General features: G+C 40.3%; 1 protein-coding gene and 7 non-coding genes across 9 annotated transcripts in view; 4 read left to right on the top strand and 4 right to left on the bottom strand.

Annotated features, from left to right (window-relative positions):
* LOC113673376 (uncharacterized) overlaps nt 1-22,055 on the top strand; it is a 34,692-nt gene that overhangs the window by 3,048 nt on the left and 9,589 nt on the right. For both annotated transcript variants that reach the window (XM_089188750.1, XM_089188749.1), the window contains exons 3-25: nt 2,078-2,293; nt 2,957-3,037; nt 3,629-3,809; nt 4,048-6,264; nt 6,361-6,504; nt 7,009-7,146; nt 7,319-7,462; nt 7,866-8,009; nt 8,421-8,549; nt 9,173-9,384; nt 9,755-10,013; nt 10,445-10,544; nt 11,171-11,339; nt 11,768-11,879; nt 12,340-12,515; nt 15,691-15,957; nt 16,047-16,313; nt 16,936-17,094; nt 17,312-17,575; nt 17,848-18,172; nt 18,741-18,878; nt 19,467-19,675; nt 20,222-20,480. In XM_089188750.1, the coding sequence (XP_089044876.1) occupies nt 2,078-2,293; nt 2,957-3,037; nt 3,629-3,809; nt 4,048-6,264; nt 6,361-6,504; nt 7,009-7,146; nt 7,319-7,462; nt 7,866-8,009; nt 8,421-8,549; nt 9,173-9,384; nt 9,755-10,013; nt 10,445-10,544; nt 11,171-11,339; nt 11,768-11,879; nt 12,340-12,515; nt 15,691-15,957; nt 16,047-16,313; nt 16,936-17,094; nt 17,312-17,575; nt 17,848-18,172; nt 18,741-18,878; nt 19,467-19,675; nt 20,222-20,480 (6,310 nt within the window). The remainder of the gene's footprint in view (nt 1-2,077; nt 2,294-2,956; nt 3,038-3,628; nt 3,810-4,047; nt 6,265-6,360; nt 6,505-7,008; nt 7,147-7,318; nt 7,463-7,865; nt 8,010-8,420; nt 8,550-9,172; nt 9,385-9,754; nt 10,014-10,444; nt 10,545-11,170; nt 11,340-11,767; nt 11,880-12,339; nt 12,516-15,690; nt 15,958-16,046; nt 16,314-16,935; nt 17,095-17,311; nt 17,576-17,847; nt 18,173-18,740; nt 18,879-19,466; nt 19,676-20,221; nt 20,481-22,055) is intronic.
* On the top strand, nt 668-739 carry Trnam-cau (transfer RNA methionine (anticodon CAU)). Its single transcript has one exon. It is a non-coding gene; the product is annotated as a tRNA-Met (tRNA).
* Nucleotides 1,384-1,465, bottom strand: Trnas-uga (transfer RNA serine (anticodon UGA)). The gene has a single exon. It is a non-coding gene; the product is annotated as a tRNA-Ser (tRNA).
* Nucleotides 1,697-1,768, top strand: Trnam-cau (transfer RNA methionine (anticodon CAU)). The gene has a single exon. It is a non-coding gene; the product is annotated as a tRNA-Met (tRNA).
* On the bottom strand, nt 13,152-13,223 carry Trnam-cau (transfer RNA methionine (anticodon CAU)). The gene has a single exon. It is a non-coding gene; the product is annotated as a tRNA-Met (tRNA).
* Nucleotides 14,182-14,263, top strand: Trnas-aga (transfer RNA serine (anticodon AGA)). The gene has a single exon. It is a non-coding gene; the product is annotated as a tRNA-Ser (tRNA).
* Nucleotides 15,424-15,495, bottom strand: Trnam-cau (transfer RNA methionine (anticodon CAU)). Its single transcript has one exon. It is a non-coding gene; the product is annotated as a tRNA-Met (tRNA).
* Trnam-cau (transfer RNA methionine (anticodon CAU)) lies at nt 21,881-21,952 on the bottom strand. The gene has a single exon. It is a non-coding gene; the product is annotated as a tRNA-Met (tRNA).

The following is a 22,055-nucleotide window of genomic DNA, read 5'->3' as shown; positions in this document are numbered from 1 at the left end:
AATTATTGAAAGGCGAAATTGAGGGCCAATTTTTTCCAAGTTATTTGTGCAGTTTACGTGATAGTTTTAATAATTGCTTCTTTCTTACCCTTCAAAGAAAAACATGTTTACCGGCACCAGTTATTGTCCGCCTCAATGCGCTTTGTGTCTAAATTTGTCCTCCTTTTCACCATCACCATCACTCCTTAACCCTTGAACTCCTAAGATCTGATTGGTAATTCTCCCCTCTAGCTGCCAAACATATTTTTAAAATTAGTTATGAGAATTTGGTGTAAGACTAAGACAACAACTTCTACCTGATAAGTTTGAATATTCTCATTAGCTGTCTGCTGGATAATGTAAGGATATTATAGGGAGAAAGTTTCATGTTGATCACTTGTGGGAGTTAAAGGGTTAAACTGCCATCCCTCGCACCTTGCTCCTCCCAAATTTTCCTTAATTTTACCATGGAAATTTAGCAACTGATAATTATAACAAAGTTATAACTAGAAGCAACTTTGGCGTCGTAAGTGGTCATTCCTCTCGGGGTCTTTCCGATTAAAGGTGATGTTTGCTAATGTGTATTTTGTGCATGAAATGTTTCCATGCTTGTGGAATTTCCGATTAGTTGATAAACTTCGAAGCAGCTTTTTGAAAATACTCAAATTTTCTATTCTTGCTTAAATTCAGCAGAGTGGCGCAGTGGAAGCGTGCTGGGCCCATAACCCAGAGGTCCGAGGATCAAAACCTCGCTCTGCTATGAACTTTTTCTTTTTTTGAAAAATTAGATGCCTCTGAATTCAGTGCCTATACTCTAAGGAAGTAGCTGGTGTTTAGAGGAGAATCGACTTCACATTCTGGGAATTGAAGGATGATTTCACAAAATAAGAGGTGCCAACGAGCTCATTTACGGGAAAATCGCGATTGAAATCACTGGCAAGTTTTATGTGCGCGCCACTCACGCGTGAAATTGCTTAGCAGAAATGATGCGGGATGTAATACATAGGTATTACCTTTTAGAAAAAATGGATTACTCTATCTGCAGAAGTTAAGTTTTAGTGGCGTAACCTGCATGACATGAGTGTGATTTGCCTTTCGTTTTAATGGTTTTTTCTTTGTTCTTACGCACGAGATTGCAGTGAGTAAGGACGAATTTCAAAAATGTATGTGCTTGAAAATAGATAGATCGTAGTCAGCAAACCTGCCAAGTCCATTGAAGGCTAACAAAGAAACAATAATTAAAACAATCACGTGAACTGCACAAATAACTTAGCCTTCAATTTAGAGTTCCAATAATTTGTGGAGTCAAGCTATCTCTTGTGGATCGCAATTAACACAGTGAAAACCTATCTTTTTGCGGTAAATTCCTGCGTTTAAAACTGCAAGCAAAAGTGTAAAATACTTCGTAGTCGGCAGGATTCGAATCTGCGCGGGGAGACCCCAATGGATTTCAAGTCCATCGCCTTAACCACTCGGCCACGACTACCTCTTACAGAGAAGTGTTCCAACGTACGATGAGAATGTTTGCACCTTCATTTAACGAAAATTAAAGAGGATTTTTGACCTCAAATCTGTTAAGATCATAATTGTTTCACTATATATCGAGCTATCCTAAAATAATCTAAGACCGTTTAGTGATATAACACGCCAAAAGCACAGGGAAAAAATTGGTGCGCCTTGTTAAAGACCAAAATCTGAATCAAATCTGAATGCCAACAGCAGAGTGGCGCAGTGGAAGCGTGCTGGGCCCATAACCCAGAGGTCCGAGGATCAAAACCTCGCTCTGCTATTTATTTTTTTTCTGTGCTTTAATCTGGTGCTGAAATAATAACATTTTACTGTAGATTTCTCATGAGTCAATACCAACTGAGCTTGCTTAAAAAAGTATCTTACTGTTAGGAAATGACATCCTTTTACCTATTGAATTTTCAAGAATTCTAAACAATTTTGAACGGTAATAAGAGGTACTACAGACGGTAAATGTTACCAGTTACTGCCTGAAAAGGAGAACACTGATTGACTGTCTTTCAATATAAGTTTGGTGGAAGAAAATTTATTTTCTATATACTTCTTACATTCGACTCGACTTTCGTTTCAGATACTGGAGATACAGAGTATTTCTGTGAAGGCAGGTAAAACGCCTCTTCCCGCTGTCTGGGCCCTGGAAACGACCATCGATGTTAACAGCGACTTTCAGGGGGTGCGTTACTATGTTAAAAACCAAGACGATTGCTTAAAACACTTCGGAGTGAGCCTGTTAGACAGTCCTGTTTGCCATCTACAATCGGAACGTTCGTGGACAGAAAGCAAAACTGTAAGTACTCATGTAATCTCCTCTATGTGCGGGGTCGTGAACCAAAACAAAAGTAACGACTACGCCCAATTGAAGCAACCATTTATATTACGAGAAGCCATCAATTTTTTAACAGTTTTGACACTTTCCCGCTATTTTACGACTGTACATCGTCCGCGTTAGAACTTTTCCCGCCAAAAATGGGCCACGCGCGTCAAAGTTGACAAAAATTAAAACTCTTTGTTGAAAGCAAGAGAAGGTTTCCCGAAAACATTCATGATTAAAAGTCCTTCAGACTCAAACTGGTTCCAGCAGAAAAGGTAACAAAGTAGTTAAATCGATTAGGGTAAGCCTTTATATCTGTAAACCAAGTTATTTCCAAGCGCTATCTACGATTTCTTCGGCTTTGTTCTGTACTTCAGTTTGTGTTTGGTCTAAAAATTTTTAGCCAACTTTCAACCAGTCTCTCTACATCGAGCCGTTTGCCTCAATGGCTACTTGTGACATTTTCTCTTCTCTGGGGAAGGGAGGGGGGAGGGGGGGTTACCGTGGGGTTATTTTTGTATTACAACACTGCCTTGCGCTTTACAATTTATTTAGTGTAACTTTTCCTTGCAAGATGTGAAACGTTTTGAAACTTGCCCTCGTGGAAAATAGAGTTTTATAGCAGTTCTTTATTTACAGTTTCTAAATCATCTGGCGGCTAGTGTCCAGCTGAGATTTTTAAAAATGTGGCCTGTTGTTGAAGCAAGAAACAACTATTCGGTGAGTACCCTACTCTAGGGCGTAAAAATGTTGTGGGAGTTTTTTTTCCGGTTTTTTTAATTCGACTTGGGACCAATTTTTGCGTTCCTGTTGAAGCAGCATAATCATAACAACGAGAAAAGGTAATGTCTTGAAATGGCAATATTTTCGAGCTATGCAAAGTGGAGCCGCAAGATTCTATATCCGTTCGATATTATGAATGAGTCTGTATACCAAGAATACGATTTGGCGTTTGATTTGTTTGGGAACGTTTTGATTGGACTGAAGTTGGTAAATATTGGCGGCGTTTTATTTTTAGGAATTGCTTTTCCGGTTTCTTTGCAGTCTCATGCGTGGGAAACAAATAGAAAAGCATTTCAAAAAGAGGAAATTTTCACCCATGTGATGTGGATCACGGCATAGATATTTCAATCGTGTAGTTGGAGAAATAAGTTTTCGCTGTAAGGTAATTCTCTTGTATTACGTTGCGCAAATTCATAGCGCAAGGTTGATACCTACAATTTTCACACGTGAGTAGCGCGCGCACGTTTAAAAATGGCGTTTTATTTGTGGCAAATGACTCGTCCTCTACCTTTTTTCTGTCACATTTAGGATTACTACTCAATCAGCGACATTTCAATAGAAGGACGCTGTGTCTGTAATGGCCATACAGATGAGTGCAGTCCAACAGACGATGGACGCATGGCTTGCCATTGTCGCCATAACACGTGCGGGGAACGGTGTCAATTTTGTTGCGAGGGTTACTCTCGAGACGACAATGGTGATTGTGAGGGTATGTTTCGGTTTTGCTTTTCAACTAACAATCGTTGTCTCGGGGGCTCCCATTTTGCTATTTTCAGAGGATAAAAATCGTCACGCGCTGGTGCATGAAACGTTGCTTGGAATGGTAGTTTTACGTCGTTTAAGAGATAAGAAATACTTTAAAAACCACATTCCCCCCTTTAGCGCTGTACAAACCCATTTCCGGTAGGTTAAGTTTTTGTTTTGCATTGCATTTTTACTGTCTCTAGGTAGACCAAAGAATACTTCAAAAGTGAACTCTAACAAAACATCTTTGGCACACACGACAAGCGTTAATCGCCATATGGAGGAGAGTGAACGGTCATCTAAAGTGATCAGTACCACTGATAACTTCTTCACCCGCACTGCATTACACACTCCTACAAAAACTTTTTCCGGTTTCAGCACTGTAAAAAGTAGCGCTGCTCCTCCGTCAGGAGAAATGAGTGCAGTGTCTGATGGTCCTTCCACGGCTCACGATCGTTCTACAGTAAGTACGCCTTCCACTGTGAATGTTGCTATGACACGCATTCCTAACGAAGAAAAGAGATTGTCTTCACTTGCGAAAACGGCCGCTGTGACTACCCCTGAAGACAAGACAACTGTGTCTATTGCTGGAAAAACCTCTGCCGCACTGTTTGCTGTGAAAAACGATACCGTACCTTCCTCCAAGATCCGCAGTTCTGTGCCAACTGTGGCGGAAAGTAACTCTGTGTATCCCACAAAAGTCTTGTCTCTATTACCTCCCACGGTGGAAATTGTTGGTGCGTCAATGTCCAAGAGGAATGCTACTGTATCCACGTCGAAGGAAAATACTATTTTTCCTGATTCAGCATCCTCTCATTATAATACCACCATTATATCTAAACCTAAAGGAAATACTATGGCTCCTTCATCAAAAGATGCCAAAAAGATGTCTACACTGTCCACCACTGTGAAAACCAACTCTTTGGCTACCACCGATGAAATTTCCTCTATGACTGCTACGATCGCAAGTACTTCTCTTGCCTATCCTATCGAGGCTTCAGTGGTGTCTAACAAAGAGAACAATACTCTGGCCTCTCATGGAGTATTTACAACTGTCGCCACCACTGTGGAAAATACTACAATGTCTATCATTGTTGAAAATACTACAAGGGCCACCATCGTGAAAAACACTTCCCTGTTCACCGATGTTAGAAATGCTGCTGAGAAAACTACTACTGTAACAGAAGCTGTTGCTGTGCACCCCACTACAAAGGAAGTCACGACTCAGACCACCACCATGGAAACTAATACTGAGATCATCACTGTGGTAGACAAAAGTGAGTCCCCCAGAGTGGAAATAACCACAGAGCCCACCATTGTAGAAAGTACTACAGGTTTGACTACGACGGAAGTCACTTCTGTAGCCACCACTTTGGAAACTACCAAGTCAATCACTTTGGAAGCTACTACAGTGCCCAACACCGAGGAATCAACTACTGTGCCCAATAGTGTGGAAACAACGACTGACCCCACCACTGTGGAAACTACCATAATGCCCACCACCATGGAAACCACCAATCTGCCTAACACGGTGGAAACAAAGAATGTACCAATTACTACGCCTACCATTGTGGAAAAAACTACTGAGCCAGCCACTTTGGAAGCTACTACAATGCCCAACACCGTTAAAACAACTACTGTGTCCTCTACTATGGAAACAATGACTGACCCCACCCCTACGGAAACTACCACTGTGTCCACCACCATAGAAACCACCAAACTGCCTAACACTGTGGAAACAAAGAATTTATCAATTACTATGCCCGCCACTGTGGAAACAACTACTGACCCAACCATTTTGGAAGCTACTACAATGTCCAACACCGTGGAAACAACTACTGTGCCCATTACTGTGGAAACAACGACTGACCCGACCACTGTGGAAACTACAGCTGTGCCCACCACCATGGAAACCACCAATGTGCCCACCTCTTTGGAAACAACAATTAAATCAACCACCGTGGAATCTACTACCTTGCTTAACACCTTGGAAACAAGTACTGTGCCCACCACTGTGGAAACAACGACTGAGTCAACCATTTTGGAAGCTACTACAATGTCCAACACCGTGGGAAAAACTACTGTGCCCACTACTGTGGAAACAACGACTGACCCTACCACTGCGGAATCTACCACCTTGCCTACCACCGTGGAAACCACCACTGCGCCCACCTCTATGGAAACAACTATTAAATCAACCACCGTGGAATCTACTACTTTGCCTAACACCGTGGAAACAAGTACTGTGCCCACCACCGTGGAAACAACGACTGTGCCCACCACTATGGAAGCTACCACTGAGCCCACCACCATGAAAACCACCACTGTGCCTACCACTGTGAAAAAAACGACTGTACCGACCACTCCCCGAGTTCTTTCAGAGGAAGAATTGCGAAAGATTTTTAATTTGCCTTTAGGAGGTGAAAATTTCAATTACTACTCTGACATTTTTTTCTTAGATAAAATTAAATTTTTTCTTGACTTGTTCTGGTTCTCTTTTTCTTCTCCTTTGCTAGTGTGCTTCTGTAGCAAGTTTGCAACAGTCACGAGGCAGTGCTTTCCTACGGCACTGAACAAACCGTGTATATGTCGTGCGAACTTCGCTGGCTTAAGATGCGAGAAGTGTGCTCCTGGTTATTTCAACTATCCTTTTTGTGCTCGTAAGTAGCCCAACACTGGTATTTATTTCAGGGTATCGTGGAAGTCTTGTTCAGTCATGGAAGGGTACTAAGGGTAGGTTGTGACAGTTCAGCAAAATTTAGAGCAGTTCGCCCTAAAGAAGGGTCGGAATGTTTCCGGAAAAGAAATGAGTGAACCTCCTCGAAGTTTTTCGAGGAAAAAAAACTTGAGAGGAAAACAAGGTTTACTTATTAGTAGAGGTGGATTCAACGGCTGGATTTGTTGGCCTGGTAGGAAAGCAGTGTTTTCCCCTCTTAGAGGGACAAATGACGAGAAACAATACCTGGTTAAGGTTATGTCAGCCTGTGAATTTTCCTTTTTTCTCGTAAATATGCGTGGAAGTGCTCAGATTCCACTCCATGAATAAGCTTCTAAAATTAGTACCGTTTTAACGCCTTTTGTAATAGGGAGTACCCCGGGACAAACGGATCGATTAACTGTAAGGTTTTCTTTTATTTTTTCATGCGCTAGTATTTGTCTTTCAGCTTGCAGATGTAACAAACAGGGCTCCGCATCGTTAGTCTGTAACCAGTATACAGGACGCTGTAGTTGCAAGCCAGATGTCAGAGGAAGAAGGTGTGATGAATGTCCTGTCAAATCTTATGGCTTTCCCACATGTTTAGGTGAGTTTCAGGAATCCTCTTTATTGAATCAGGCTTCGAATTGAAGAATTGTGCCCTCAGCGAAACTGTGCTGTAAATATATCGTTCAATGGAAGATGGTGTTACTACTTTCCAGCACCGGCGATAGACGCGAGGATATTTAGACAAAAACGTGTACTCTCTTTCTTCGTAGCTTGTGACTGCAACTTGTCTGGTTCATACGGTGGAGGTGCCTACTGTGATCCGTACACCGGGCAGTGTCCCTGTAGATATGGCTTCAGAGGAAGGCAATGTGACAAGTGTCCTGCTGGTTATTATAACTTTCCTAACTGCCAATGTAAGTTGACCATTATTATCGTTATTATCATTTTCATCACTGTTATTTTTAATTGTTCTGTTCATAGTTTAATATCGCTATCAATATTACTGTCGTTGTCATTATCTTAGTCTTGTTAATGTTTTTATTATTATTATTATTATTTATGTTTCACTTCATAAGTCGATAGGTTGCATCAACAATTCCTTAGATATCAAACTATATTCGAAAGTTCTTGGCCATACCGATATGAGGAAAGATACCATTTTCAAAGCTAATAATTAAAAGTGCATTACCGAAAGCCAGTTTCGTGTAGCTTCCGACTTGAACTTGAGTGGTGATTTGCGTGGCATCGCTGCTGAAGCTCAAATGTATCACGTCACGCAATTCCATGATTGTAACATCACATCGCTTAATTTTTCAGGGTGTGGATGTAATCCGTTAACAACAACATTTGACATATGTGAGGACAGCGCCGACGGCTATAGGTGTTTATGTAAACCCAACTATGAAGGTCTTTTCTGTGGACAGTGTAAAAAAGGGTATTACGGCTTCCCTGTTTGCAAAAGTGAGTATTCCTAAACAAGTAATGTTCCCCCAGGCCGGTATGGGAGCTAAAGAAAACTCCACCTTTATCAAAGCACCGCTTTCTGTGTGTCAACTTTCGCAATATCAAGGCTTTCACTAAAACCTACAATTAATTGACTCTGTGTTCACTGTGAAAATCGTGAGAGACAATGTCATGTTGGTTATAGATCCCTTCTCAAGGCAAAAATATTCTTTAGTGTGGAATAGATTTAGTATTGCAAGTGGGCCAATAACACAACAGATAGATGACCATTAGTCTTGCCTCTCGTCTTGTTCTTCAAATCCAATAAGATCTCATTCAGCAAATATCGTGTTCGTAAAAGTTTTGTGGTGTATGATTATATCGTTCAGAATTGTTCCCTAGTACCTACTGATCTATGTTTTTCGCCAGGGTGCTCGTGTTCGCCTCGTGGATATGGTTCTTGTAATGAACTTGGAAAATGCGTCTGTAATGATGGGTATGCCGGGATACAGTGCGACCGCTGTGCAAATGGCTACTATGGTTTCCCAAACTGTAGAGGTAAGTGGAGGAGAGGTGGTAAGGATGTGACTTCGACTTTTCGTGGGCGTTATCAGAATAAGTTAGCAGTCAGCTACATTATTATTTTAAAATCTTTCCAAAAGGAAAAACGTTAAGTCACTCGCAAATAGTTCTTCTCCACTGAGTTTAGAAAGTTTCTGACAATTAAGTATCAATATCATTTTTTAGAAAGGAAAAATCTTGGCAGAGCGAGGTTTTGATCCTAGGACCTCTGGGTTATGGGCCCAGCACGCTTCCACTGCGCCACTCTGCTGCTGATAGGTTAAGCGTGGGAAACAGGAGGTTTGATGGCTTTCATGCGTTTTGTTACTTTTGAATCACGCACTTACGCCTCTTGAAAAGAATATTTTCTTTTTTCGTCTCTGTTACGAAAAGAGGAAACAAAAATGCAATGAATACTCCCAGACTGTTATAATTTTCTTTTGCTCTAAATACAGAGCTCAAGGAGAGAACAACGCCATCCCTTTTCTTTCCCGTAACTCTCTACTGGGACCGTTATAAAAGAGACCATGACTAGTGAAGCATGCTCCATTAATATTAACGAATCGAAGGAACTACCTCAGTGAGTCTTTGATATTTGACCAATCTTCTTACCTACTCAGCGTGTAATTGTAACACCTTTGGCTCGTACAGTAGACAGTGTAACTATACAACCGGGGAGTGTTCTTGTAAGCCCGACATCCGAGGTATTCAGTGTGACCGCTGTGCAGAAAATATGGTGGGCTTTCCCGCGTGTATCAAGTGTGACTGTAATGCAGATGGTACCAGATTCTTGCCTGGTTTTGCCAACGGAATGTGTTACGGTTCAGCCAAGGTCAGTACGAGGAATGATACAGCTAGAATTAATCATTTGTTTTTTAGTTGGATCGGGAGAGGTGGTTGATCTGATTGTTAGCACGCAGAGCCAACGAGGCGTGTTTTTGTTTTTGTGTGGTATTACCTTTCCAGGTTTGTTCGCCCATTCAATAGTATCATGAAACTTCAAGGGTTAAGATAAGGCTCTATAGACATAGAAAAAGTCCCCGGTTGCTTAGATGTGACAATTAAAACGCGAAACCGTAACGTCTTCACTCCATTAAGATCGTTTTCTTTGGACAGTTTTTACATGCAAAAACTTTCAACCCTTGTTTACTCAGTTCACTTTATAAAATGACAGGTCTTTATGTATACCATCCTTGTTCTAGTATCAGTGCCTTTGTAAGTCCAACGTTGTGGGCCGCACATGTGATCGTTGCCTGCACGGTTTCTACAACTTTAGCGGCAGCAACCCCCTTGGTTGTACATCCTGTAGCTGCTCACATGTTGGGACTGTGTCGGGTACACGCAACTGTCATGCGCAAAATGGGCGCTGTGAATGCAAGAATCATGTGATAGGTAAAAAGTGTCAGAATTGTCGAGATGGGTACCATGGAATGAAGTCACATGATATATTTGGTTGTAAAGGTGAGGCGTTGATTCTTTTAAGTTCGGTATCATGTTTTGAAGTGTGGGGGCTTTAAAGGCCTGACTTGGACTTTGACAGACAGACCGTGGCCCGTAACGAATTACTTGCATTCGGATGTTTTCCTTTCTTCGTACCAAATTAAGGGTGGAACAAATGAAACAAAATAGACATTCAATGCCTAACAAATGAATTATTTTTTATTTAATCTGGGAAGTCATTCCTCTTCCATTAACTGATTTGTTTGACTCCTGGCGTCCCTTTTTTTGCCTCTTCTTTTTTATCTTAAGGACGGGAGGGGGGGGGGGGAGAGATGTGAATTTAACAAGGTAATTTAAAGAGGATTTAGGGTGACTAAAGTTTTTTCCTTCATGAAAAGATCGATCCTCTAGCACTTTTGTGACTGTTTTGTTTATCTATTCCTCTCTCATAGCGTGCAAATGTGATCCTGGCGGATCGGTCAGAAAAAATTGTTTCAAACATCTAGGAAACTGTCAGTGTATTTCTGGAGTCAGAGGAAAGAAATGTGACAGGTGAGACTTTCACCCCATCATTGTCACGCTTCTTGTCGACTTCCTCCCTTGCACCCCACTCCCCTTGGTACTTCTTTGAAGATTATTCTGTTAAAATTTGTTTTTAAAACCAAACGCGAAGGAGTGTAGGTGAATTTTCGTCTGCCACGAAACAAGCTTTTACCCTTTGCCTTTCAACATTCGCTCTAAGAATTTATCTGGCATCAAAGCCATTCTAGATTGAATTTTTTTAACGTTTTCAACAAACCGTCCACCATGAGGCTGATGTGCACAACAGTGGATTATCTGCATGGAAAATGTATCTTTTGTTTTCTTTGGCAGTTTGCTTGAGAAGCCAAAATGTACAGTAGTTTGGTTCATTCTTTCAAAACCCTCTTCAGTTGTTTAACTCTCCAATATAGTGGATAGCCCTGTTAGCAGGCTTGAGTCATCAAAAGCAGCAAGGAGTCACGTGGCGTAAACCTTTTAACTCCCTTAAATTGCGTAACTGGGTGATGAGGACAGTGAACCTATCAGATGAATTAATTTTTACAGATAAGGTTTTGCTTGTGGCCTCATTTTGAAACTGAGGATTTTAAGAACTCGGTTATGGCCTGTTGTCTGAAACCTGAACATTTTCCTTTCAGTCTCTATGCGTCAAGAGCGACATATTACCCAACTTTGTATCACACCTATGTTGAGCTGGAGAGAGCGGTGTTGACATCCAATACTAAAATCCGGGTTCCGATAGCGGCTGATGATGATGTCTTTCCATCTTTCTCTGGAGTTGGTTACGCAATTTTCCCACCATATAAGGTACTGTCGTCACTCCTTCTGGGGCGCTTTTGTGGTGGTAGTTTGGGCGCTGGGGAGGATGGGAAGGGAGAAAAAGGAGAGATTCTCTTCTCTTTTCCCTCCTATTCCTTCCCATCGTTCCCTTCGTCGTGGAAGTGCTAGTTTCTCGCAAACCTGCTACGCATTTTAACTGAGATCGATTCAGGATTATGAATGCGTTGGAATGTAGCTATACGAGCTTGCCCTGATTTTTCCTGCTTCCTTTGATGTGTTTTTTGTAACTTTGTTTGTTTGTTTGTTTGTTTTTTCTTTTTTGTTACTTTGTTTTTGTTTGTTAACTCTTACTTGAAACTGGATGCTAAGACAGATTTACCTGTTCCGGAGGTATTTGACGTATTTTGGTAAATTCTGGATTCTTTTCTTCCTTTCACTCTCTTTTTACATTACAGGAGTACGCAGTTGTTGTGGCCATTCCCAAGACAAGTAAATATCATGTCATCTTTCACTACGCGCTCAGAAATAACCAACGTTCCTCTGCGAAAGTGGAGCTATATCTAAGAGGTACGATTTCGTAACCAAACTTTAGCTGGTTGAGACTAACGTAATTCACGCATTTTGATGGACTGTTTCTTATGGAACAAGGGTGATTTAAGGACCAAAATAGCGCACAATTTCCCCTTAATAACATCCATTTTTAAATGGCTCGGTTAAATTGTTTAAGTGCAAGATTTGCTCAGCACTACTATTTTATTGACCTAGCAGCAAATAATGATCACAAAAGAAATAGTTATAATGATATGGAGCGCGATTTGTTAGCTAATCACACCGCTGATTGGCTTTTTGTTTCAGTATTGTAGTGTGAAAGCTTAGAAGCGAAATGGATCCGATTTATAGGAAAAAATGGTGCGATTCGTGAAGAGAATACACTGCTAAAAACCAAGGATTACATTAATCTCAAAACCACGTAACAAACACCAACATTTTCTACATTCAGCTCCTTTATTTATTTGTTTTTCTCTAGGCTCGTTGCCTAAACCATACAACTTTGAGGTACAGTTTCCCCCACGGAATCCAAGTGAACAACAAACCAAGAACTTAAGACTTACCGTAAATAAAAGAGGTGTAAACAAAGAGTTTGAGTTGGATAAAGGTGCTTGGACTGTTGCTATAACATCCCACAGCACAATGTTGTTGTTGGTAAGGATACTGAATTTGTTAGTTTGTTTGTTTTTTATTCATACATTCATCATATCACATGTAACCTAGCGGGAATATATAGCTCTCAGAAGTTATGTTGTATCGTTGTTCCACCTTTTTCTTAAAGTTCATTGCACCACTCTCTCGCTGTATATCCCCGTCTCTCGTTAGGTGCTAGTACTTTACTTTCTTGAACTTTTTGTTTGTCGCTTAATTCTGCGGAACTTTTTTGCGTTCTTGCTTTTCATCCAAAGAGAAAAACTTTGGAAATAGTCCGGCGAAGCAAATTTTATGAAAAAAAAATGCTGTTATCACAGCTATGAAAAACGTAAAAAGCTTGACAAGTACAATAAGCTAAATAAAAATAATTGGTGCAGCAACGTTGTGATCTTCAGAAGTCAGGGTTATGGTTCCAGCACAATTTCACTGCGTCATTCTGCTGGAGGTTTTTTAACTTTGGTGCTTGAGGATAGTTTTACCCACGAGAAGCGTTTTGCAATGTTTTCGGAATTTAAAAGAACGTGATAAGGATCTGATCAAGATGTTAAGAAATTTGAAAGTTTTTCTTTTACCGAAAAAAAAGTACAAAGACAGAAGTACGCCAAAGCAGAAATCAAATCAAATCAAAACAAAAATTAGCAGAGCGAGGTTTTGATCCCCGGACCTCTGGGTTATGGGCCCAGCACGCTTCCACTGCGCCACTCTGCTTTTGATAAATCTGAGTGTTCGAAACACAAGATTTGACCGCCTTTTATGAGTATACTTTTACCTTTGAGTCTCGGCGCCTCTTAAGGGATCAAAAAACGTAAGCAGAGAGGATTTTTTAGCCCTACGGAATACGCTCCAAATTTGCCATTATGCAAAGCCATGTCATATTATTAAACAACCTTAACAATATTAGAAAAGATGAAAATTAAATTGAAACTCAGCAAAGAATTCCCGTTCATTCCTGTCAAATTGTGATACACACGAAAACAATGTAGTCATGGGTGGGACTTAAAATCCATTGGAGGGTCCCCACGCAGGTTCCGTAACTGTACTTTTGAGGCTTTTGTTTTCCTGTTTCAGTGCAATTTCATGCGTAGAAAAACATGAAAAGGACTTGAAAGGAAGACACGTCTAACCCGGTCATGTCATGTGAATCCCGCCGTTGAAATTTTCAATCCCAGACCGAGTTAGAGAAATACATTTTGATGTAATTCCCCTGTTTAGCGCGTGAATAACGCGCACATTAACAGTATGGCGGCTGTTTTAAGTGCTAAGTATCGCCATTGATGGAAATCGGGATTTTCCCATAAACGAGCTCGGAGACATTTCTCACTTAAGACATCTTTATATCGCTGTGACATGTTGCAACACGGAACGAGAACGTTTAACAAGTTGTGTACTTGGGAATCACCGTTGGCATGTTTGTTGGTGTGCCAATCTGCTGCTGTCAATCAAATGGGTTAAAAACAAGAAAGCGTACCAATTTTGCCATTGTGCTTTTAGCATGCTATATCAGTAAACGGCCTTAAATTCTTTTTAGAGGTTTAAGTATAAAGTCCAACAATGACGATCTTAGCAAATTAGAGGTGAATTGAGCTCTTCCAAGGATTCTATTCCATCTTCATCAAATGGGGATGGGATAAATATCAAAAAATGCTCTGAGATATTTCAGAACATGGTAGTCGTGGCCGAGTGGTTAAGGCGATGGACTAGAAATCCATTGGGGTCTCCCCGCGCAGGTTCGAATCCTGCCGACTACGGTTTATCTATTTTAAAACAGTTTTTTAACTTTTCCGTGATTCACTGCAAACTCTTGCGTAGGAATAGAGAGGGAGGTATTTAAAAGAAATGCAATTTTCGCCTTTGTTATGTAGATTACGCCATAAAAATTTTACTTCTGCAGCTGAGACAATCCATTTTGGCCAAAAGGTAATCCTCATGTTTTGGGTTACGCTTCGTTACTGCTTTGTCTTCTCACGTGTGAGTGACATACACATAAAATAGAAATGACGGCTTCTTTATGGCCGAAGGCTCGCCAGTGATTTAAATCGTGATTTTCTCGTGAACGAGCTAAGTGAAAAATCTCGTTTCGTGAAATATTCATTCAATATCCGGAAAGTGAGGTTGCCTCTCTCCTGAACACCTGCCATTTTCCTATAAGACTCGATATTGAAGCATATCAGTTTTCAAACTCTGTTCATTAAAAAAGAAAAAGCAGAGCAGAGCAAGGTTTTGATCCTCGGACCTCTGGGTTATGGGCCCAGCACGCTTCCACTGCGCCACTCTGCTGCTGATATGTAAAAGGTTTGGAAAAAAAAGTTTCAATCGTCATTCACGCATTACGTTTAGCGTTGACTTACTCACTTGCGCCTTTTGTATTCAAACGTTTAGTCTAAGAGACGTCCATTTTACTTTGAATATTTGTCTTGAGAGTCAGCTCCATTTGTGTTTATAACCCTTTCCAAAAGAAAAAAAAGTTGAGTCCCTCCCAAATTATTCTGTTCTATTAGGTATGGAAAGTTTAGAACTATTAAGTGTCTATGTTATTTAAAAAAAAAAATTATTAGCAGAGCGAGGTTTTGATCCTCGGCCGGACCTCTGGGTTATGGGCCCAGCACGCTTCCACTGCGCCACTCTGCTGCTAAGAGGTAAAAGGTTTGGAAAGAAAAAATTGGATCGTCATTCACGCATTACTTTTTAGCTTTGACTCACTTACTTGCTCCTTTTGTATTAAAACGTTTAGTCTAAGAGACGCCCATTTTACTTTGAATATTTGTGTATTTAGAGACAGGTCCATTTATATTTATAACCCTTTCCAAAAGGAAAAAAAAGTTGAGTCCTTCCCAAATAATTCTAATCTATTAAGTATGGAAAGTTTAGAACTATCAAGTGTCTGTGTTATTTTGAGGAAAAAAAATATTAGCAGAGCGAGGTTTTGATCCTCGGACCTCTGGGTTATGGGCCCAGCACGCTTCCACTGCGCCACTCTGCTTTACGTTACTGAAAGATGGTCCATTGGCTGCTTCCAGTTAAATTTTTATTATACGTGCATTTGGTAGTTTGATTTTCTTCTCTGAAGCCAAAAAACGTGGAAAATTGCTCTGATTTAGACTTTTAGAGAAGACATTTATGTACGAAAAAAAAAAGTAATAGTGACATTTATTTTATTTCTTTTTTCTGTTTGCAGGATTACATTGTATTTTTACCACAAGATTATTACAACGCAGACCTTCTCAATGACGTACAACCAGGACCATGTATGCTGCGGACCTCCAAACCGGAGGGCTGTGATATGTATACATATTATGACCCTAGAAGTCCATCAATCGTCACTGTGTCTGGGAACCGTGCTTACACGCACCCATTCAGAAGGCAGGCCTATTTATTCACAGATACACTATACTACCTAGATGAACCCAAACTCTCTAATATGGCCTTGCTGGGAGAAAGTCAGGTATTAAACTTTTTAAAAAACTCGTTAGAGAAACTAAGTAATTTAAGATCAGTCCCGACATCAGTTTAAATTTGCACTTTTGTTCGTAGCCTATCCTAGGTTTCGACATCACAGTACCAGAGTCTGGGCCTTACGTTGTCATGGCCACTTACGTCCATCCGGAGAGATTCATTCACCGAGTATCCATCACAATAGGTAACCAGCGAGGGACGATGGAGATTCTGCCATGCAAATACCAGTTTTTATGCCGCCAGTTTGCTATGGATGGCAACAAGCGCCCTAAGAACTACGAGCTTAAGGCCAGACAGACCATTGGGATTAAAATTGAAAGCTCTGCATCTGCCAAGATCGGCGTGGTAAGCTTTCTGTGTCTTGCGTTAAGTTGATTAGACTAAGTGTAACATTTTTATCGATGCGTGCCATTCTATTACGTCACTGTGGATTTTTGGAGGGTTTTATGGCAGAACCAGCTGTTTTAAAGAACTGCCGGATACTAGAGATTTTATGTAATTGTTGGCCAATTTTGCATATATCAGGATGTTGTTTGATGAAACAAAAAATATTGAGATGGTAACTTTTAAGCTTGTTCGTCGAAGAGAAAAGAAGAGATGCAAACTTCAGATTTGCCTATCGTTGGACAAAGAGTGAAAATTTGTTCATACTTCAGAAGTTAAACTGGGGATCTTCCGTTCACAGTTGCATATTCGTATTACACATTCCATCTCAATACAATATTTATTATTTTGGTCATGGGGTTGATAATAACAACGATGACGATGACAATGATAATGATAATGATAATGATAATGATAATGATAATGATAATGAATAATGACAATGATAATGACCATAACCAAAATAATAGCCTTAAATTTGATGATAATGACATAGCAATAACGATGATGATAGTGATGATGATGACGACCACGATGATGATAACTGACCCATCTTCCTTTCCTTCCTGCCGTTGTTTTCCAGAGTTCTGTCACCGTCATACCTCAAGCAAAGTGGAACATACAGTACATCGAACCCAGGCTTCTTTGCAGAATGGTCAATAAAACATGCTTTCCTGCCACTTATCCAATACCTGAGAACGCATTTCAGCTGGTTGCATTTTCTCACCGGACTAAAGATAAGGTAGTTCTCATATGGCAAAACAAGCAATATGTGGTACTTGTGTTATATATTGGAAAATTTTTCTGATGTCACACTAGTAAAGCCTTTATGCGGTGAACCTGTGCTAATTTAACCACTTGCTGTATTAAATCGCGTCACTCTTAGTGATTTTGTGGCTATGAAGTCATCTGACGTAACCTCCGTTTGTTCATCCTCTAACCTCTGATTTCTTCCCTAGATGACATCAATTTTCAACGGGGCTGTCAAGGCCTTTGTGTCGTACCGCATAATCATACACTATCGACAGTCTAACAGTCTATCTAAGAAAGTTGAAGAACTATCGATTACTAGCCATCAAAAGCCGAATATTCCCGTAACGTTCCACTACTGTCCTGCCGATCCCGGCTGCCGTGTCGTCGTCGGGGAAGAGGAAGCCTTAAATTTCGTGTTCAACCGAGGGATTTTCACTGCCACGATACAACACGAGAGGCGAACTCTACTGGTAGGCAGAGTAAACTTATTCGTACAATTTCAAATAGAGTGACAAAGCAGTATGATTTTTACGTAACTAGATAACAAAATTCAGCCGACTTAGGTAGTGTCAATAGTTGATTGAGTCTTTTTGTGGGTGTTCAATTTCTTTTTGTAGTGCGAAATAGCTTGTTCTGAGTTTAGAGACACGAGAAAGTCCACTGTTACTGTATAAGCGTCAATAAACAGTTTAAGTCTTTATCAGAATACAATCGCTGTTAATTCTATGATTTTCTTTTCTAGTCGTATCTACTTCTCGTGCCTCAAAACGTCTACTCCACAAACCTTCTTGAGCTACAGTCTAACGACAAAGTTACTGAATTTTTGCAAAGTTGTGGTAAAGACCATTTCCATATAAACCCAGTTCGCGGGCGACAGTGTCGACAGGATGTGTTCTCTTTGACGATGCGTTTCATAGGAGGTCCTTTACGATGCACGTGCAACGTTTTGGGCTCAAGGTCCTCGGTCTGTGAGGAGTTTGGTGGGCAGTGCTTGTGCCGGACCAATGTGGTGGGTAGGAAGTGTGACAGATGTAAGCTTGGTCACGCTGGATTCCCACGCTGTAGACGTAAGTGGAACATTCGTTTTTCATCAAAGTTGCCTGGAACAAATTACTTACCATTTGCCACTGACAATGAATAAATTTAATACAGCTTAACAGTAAATTAATGAAATGAGAAACAAATTACAATGAATTATACATCGAATTGCAAAACTAATTATACATTCACTTAAGCAGTAAACCATGCATTAAATTGCCTAGATACAGCTTATCAATAAACCTTTACACAGCTTAGCGATAATTATCTTCCAATTTCTTTCACTTCTTGCTTTCTACTAACAGTTACTTTCTTTACTAAGAGTAACAATATTAAAAAAAAGAAAGAAAAACTAGAAAAGAGAGCATGCACAGGTAGAGGAAGCAGAAGATTTTCTACATCCACTCCTTTCTCCTCTTCCGCCCTTCATGTCCTCCTCAATGGGCAAGATGCAGAAAGACGCAGATTGGTTTTTACCGACATTCTCAACGATCTCTCTACTTTAGCATTACTCAAGATATTTTTATAACCCTTCGAAACTCTCGTTTCCCATGTTTTCACCAATGTTAAAGAGCTTCTGTTGTTTTATTTACCAAGGGTGTGGCTGCCACATGGTGGGATCAGTTTCTCCTACTTGTAGTACAAACGGACGGTGCCGCTGCAAGCCTGGATTTGGAGGATACAAGTGCGACAGATGTATATCTTCCACTTATTATGGATTCCCAAATTGCAAGCGTAAGTGGATATTTTTACTTTCGACTGTTGATTTTTGAGATTTATAGGAAACTGGGGCCTGGCAACAACATTGAAAGGCTTTATCGAAAGGATAAAGAGCGCGTTCGTTCGTTCTATGCTCCCCGTTATCCCCGCGCACTGCATTTTCATGCTTCTTTCAATGAAAATGATTAACTTACAAAAGTGACGATGAACAGAGCTAGAGGGATGGATAAGCTAAGTTGAAAATATGTTGATCCACACCATGGTACAAGCATCCAAGGGTTAAAAAGTGGACTTTTTGTTTAAAGATCTCTTCATTTTCTGGTTTGCGAGGTGAGAAAGTATAAAACTTTTGGTGATGAACTTTTTACAGCGGGTCAATGGCGAGACTAGCTTAAAGAGGCCTCAAAACAGAGAGGGAGGGGCGAGGTATTAGAGCTTTTACTGTATACTGCTACGCACATGTCTGTGATTTAAGGATATTGACGATAGGATATCGATAATAATCCTAGTTTAGGACTTTCCCATAAGAAAGTTCTCTATATGCTACCGGATATAGACAACAGACGACTCTGAGGATAACGCTGTATCTCTTATGCCATTCAGCTTGTGCTTGCAACACTCGTGGCTCATTAAGCACTTTCTGTCGCTCAAGAGATGGCCAATGTCAGTGCAGGCGAAATTTCAATGGAAAGAAATGCAACGAGTGCAGAATTGGCTATTATGATTTTCCAAGCTGTAAGAAGTGTAGCTGTGAACCGGCTGGAATCAAATTACTCCCTGGTGAAAAGAATGGATGTGGATCTGTCGATAATGTAAGTACTAGCTAGAGAAGCTCCAGACGTGATAAACATATAACACCTCCTTAACCCTTTAACTCCAAGATATAATTAGTAATTCTCTCGACAAGCTGTCATAGATTTCCTTGTAAATTAGACGTAATCAAAAAGGAGAAGGTACATGTAAATCACGGCTGAGAGTTAAAGATTTAATTAAGAAATAAATTATCCAAACAAAATGGTGATGAGAATAAACTCATTTATCATCAAGGGTGTTTTATCTTGATATCAATACAAATTCTTTCAACCCGTTTCCCAGAGAACATGTAGAAACTCGAAGGGAGATCTTGCACTGATTTTTCAAGGAAACTTGCGTTCCCCTCACAGCTAATCAGATTCGAAAGCTAAATCAATCCCGCACTTCAGACAGTTTGTTTGTTGTTACTTTAAGTTTTCATTGCATAGCTCCTTGTTATTTTAACCGTTGGTCTGATAGGCCTTTGTGATAAATTTGATTCGGTTTTGGTTTTGCAACACCCAGGGATACATCGACTGAGTGTCAATCTCTCCTTCGTTCCCTAGACTAACTGCAGGTGCAAAGATAACGTGATGGGTGACAAGTGTGACAGCTGCAAACCGTTCCACTTTAATCTTCATATAAATAACCCTTTGGGTTGTCAGTCATGTGGCTGCAACACTAATGGATCTTTGGGATTGATCAAAACGTGTCACGAGACCACTGGACAGTGCCTCTGTAAGAGTCACGTAACTGGTCGCCAATGTGACCAATGCAAAGAAGGCTATTATAGCATCGAAGGACCAAATGCATTCGGCTGTAAACGTAAGTAATTTTCTTTGTAAAGTATTTAAGTAGACTCTCTTCGTTACCTGTTTGGAAAATTCCCAATGACGTCTCGTTTGACCAAGAATGAGAAATTCTACCCACAGAATGACAACTTATTACTGAGCTACTGCAGTTTTTAAATCGTTTTCGTTTGGAAGTTTCTCTTGCCTTGGCGTCAATCAGCTGTTTTGCAATCTTTAGCGCAGATACGAAACAAAATGGAAAAGAGATTTGTCAGTCAATGTATCTAAACTTTCGGTCTTAAGGAAATCAAACGTGGCCGTCCACGTTTGTGCATTTGGAATCAGTTTCATTTATGTTTACAACCCTTTCCAAAAGGAAAAAAAGCCGCTTTTCTTCCAAATAATTCTGTTCTATTAAGTTTTGGAAATTTAGAAATACTATGCCATTTTGGCAAAGAGGAGATTCGTTAGCAGAGCGAGGTTTTGATCCTCGGACCTCTGGGTTATGCTGCGCCACTCTGCTGCTATAGGTAAGAGGTCTGGAAAGAAAAGAGTGGATCGTCATTCACGCATTACTTTTAGCTTAGCTTTAGACTCACTTATTTGCGCCTTTTGTATTAAAACGTTTAGTCTGAGAGACGCCCATTTTACTTAGAACATTTGTGTATTGAGCGTCAGCTCCATTTGTGTTTATAACCCTTTCCAAAAGAAAAAAAAGTTGAGTCCCTTCCAAATAATTCTGTTCCATTAAGTAGGGAAAGTTTAGAACTATTAAGTACCTGTGTTATTCAAAAAAAATTATTAGCAGAGCGAGGTTTTGATCCTCGGACCTCTGGGTTATGGGCCCAGCACGCTTCCACTGCGACACTCTGCTACTGATAGGTAAAACATAGGGGAAAAAAAGATTGAATCGTCATTCATTCATTAGGTTTAGCTTTGACTCACCCACTTGCTTTTTTTGTTTTGAAACGTTTAGTCCTAGAGACGTACATTTCACTTTGAATGTTTGTGTATTTAGAGTCAGGTCCATTTATATTTATAACCCTTTCCAAAAGGAGAAAAAGTTGAGTCCTTCCCAATTAATTCTGTTTTTATTAGGTATGGAAAGTTTAGAAATATTAAGTATCTATGCCATTTTGACAAAAAGGAAAGTCGTTAGCCGAGCGAGGTTTTGATCCTCGGACCTCTGGGTTATGGGCCCAGCACGCTTCCACTGCGCCACTCTACTGCTGATGGATAAAAGCCTGGCGAACACAAGATTTGTCCGCCTTTCTTGCGTCCATTTTACTTTGAATATTCGTATTTTTAGAGTCAGCTCCGTTTATATTTAAAACTCTTTCCAAAAGGAAAAAAAGCTGAGTCCCTCCCAAATAATTCTGTTCTATTAAGTGTGGAAATAATAAGTATCTGTGTTATTTTGAAGAAAAAAATTATTAGCAGAGGGAGGTTTTGATCCTCGGACCTCTGGGTTATGGGCCCAGCACGCTTCCACTGCGCCACTCTGCTGCTGATGTATAAAAGCCTGGCGAACACAAGATTTGTCCGCCTTTCTTGCGTCCATTTTACTTTGAATATTCGTATATTTAGAGTCAGCTCCGTTTATATTTAA

This window comes from Pocillopora damicornis, chromosome 12 (assembly GCF_964200805.1).
Source record: "Pocillopora damicornis chromosome 12, jaPocDami1.2, whole genome shotgun sequence".
In the NCBI taxonomy this organism is placed as follows: Eukaryota; Metazoa; Cnidaria; class Anthozoa; order Scleractinia; family Pocilloporidae; genus Pocillopora; species Pocillopora damicornis.
Note: the sequence above shows the minus strand (reverse complement) of the source record. Positions and strands in the feature narration are given on the sequence as shown.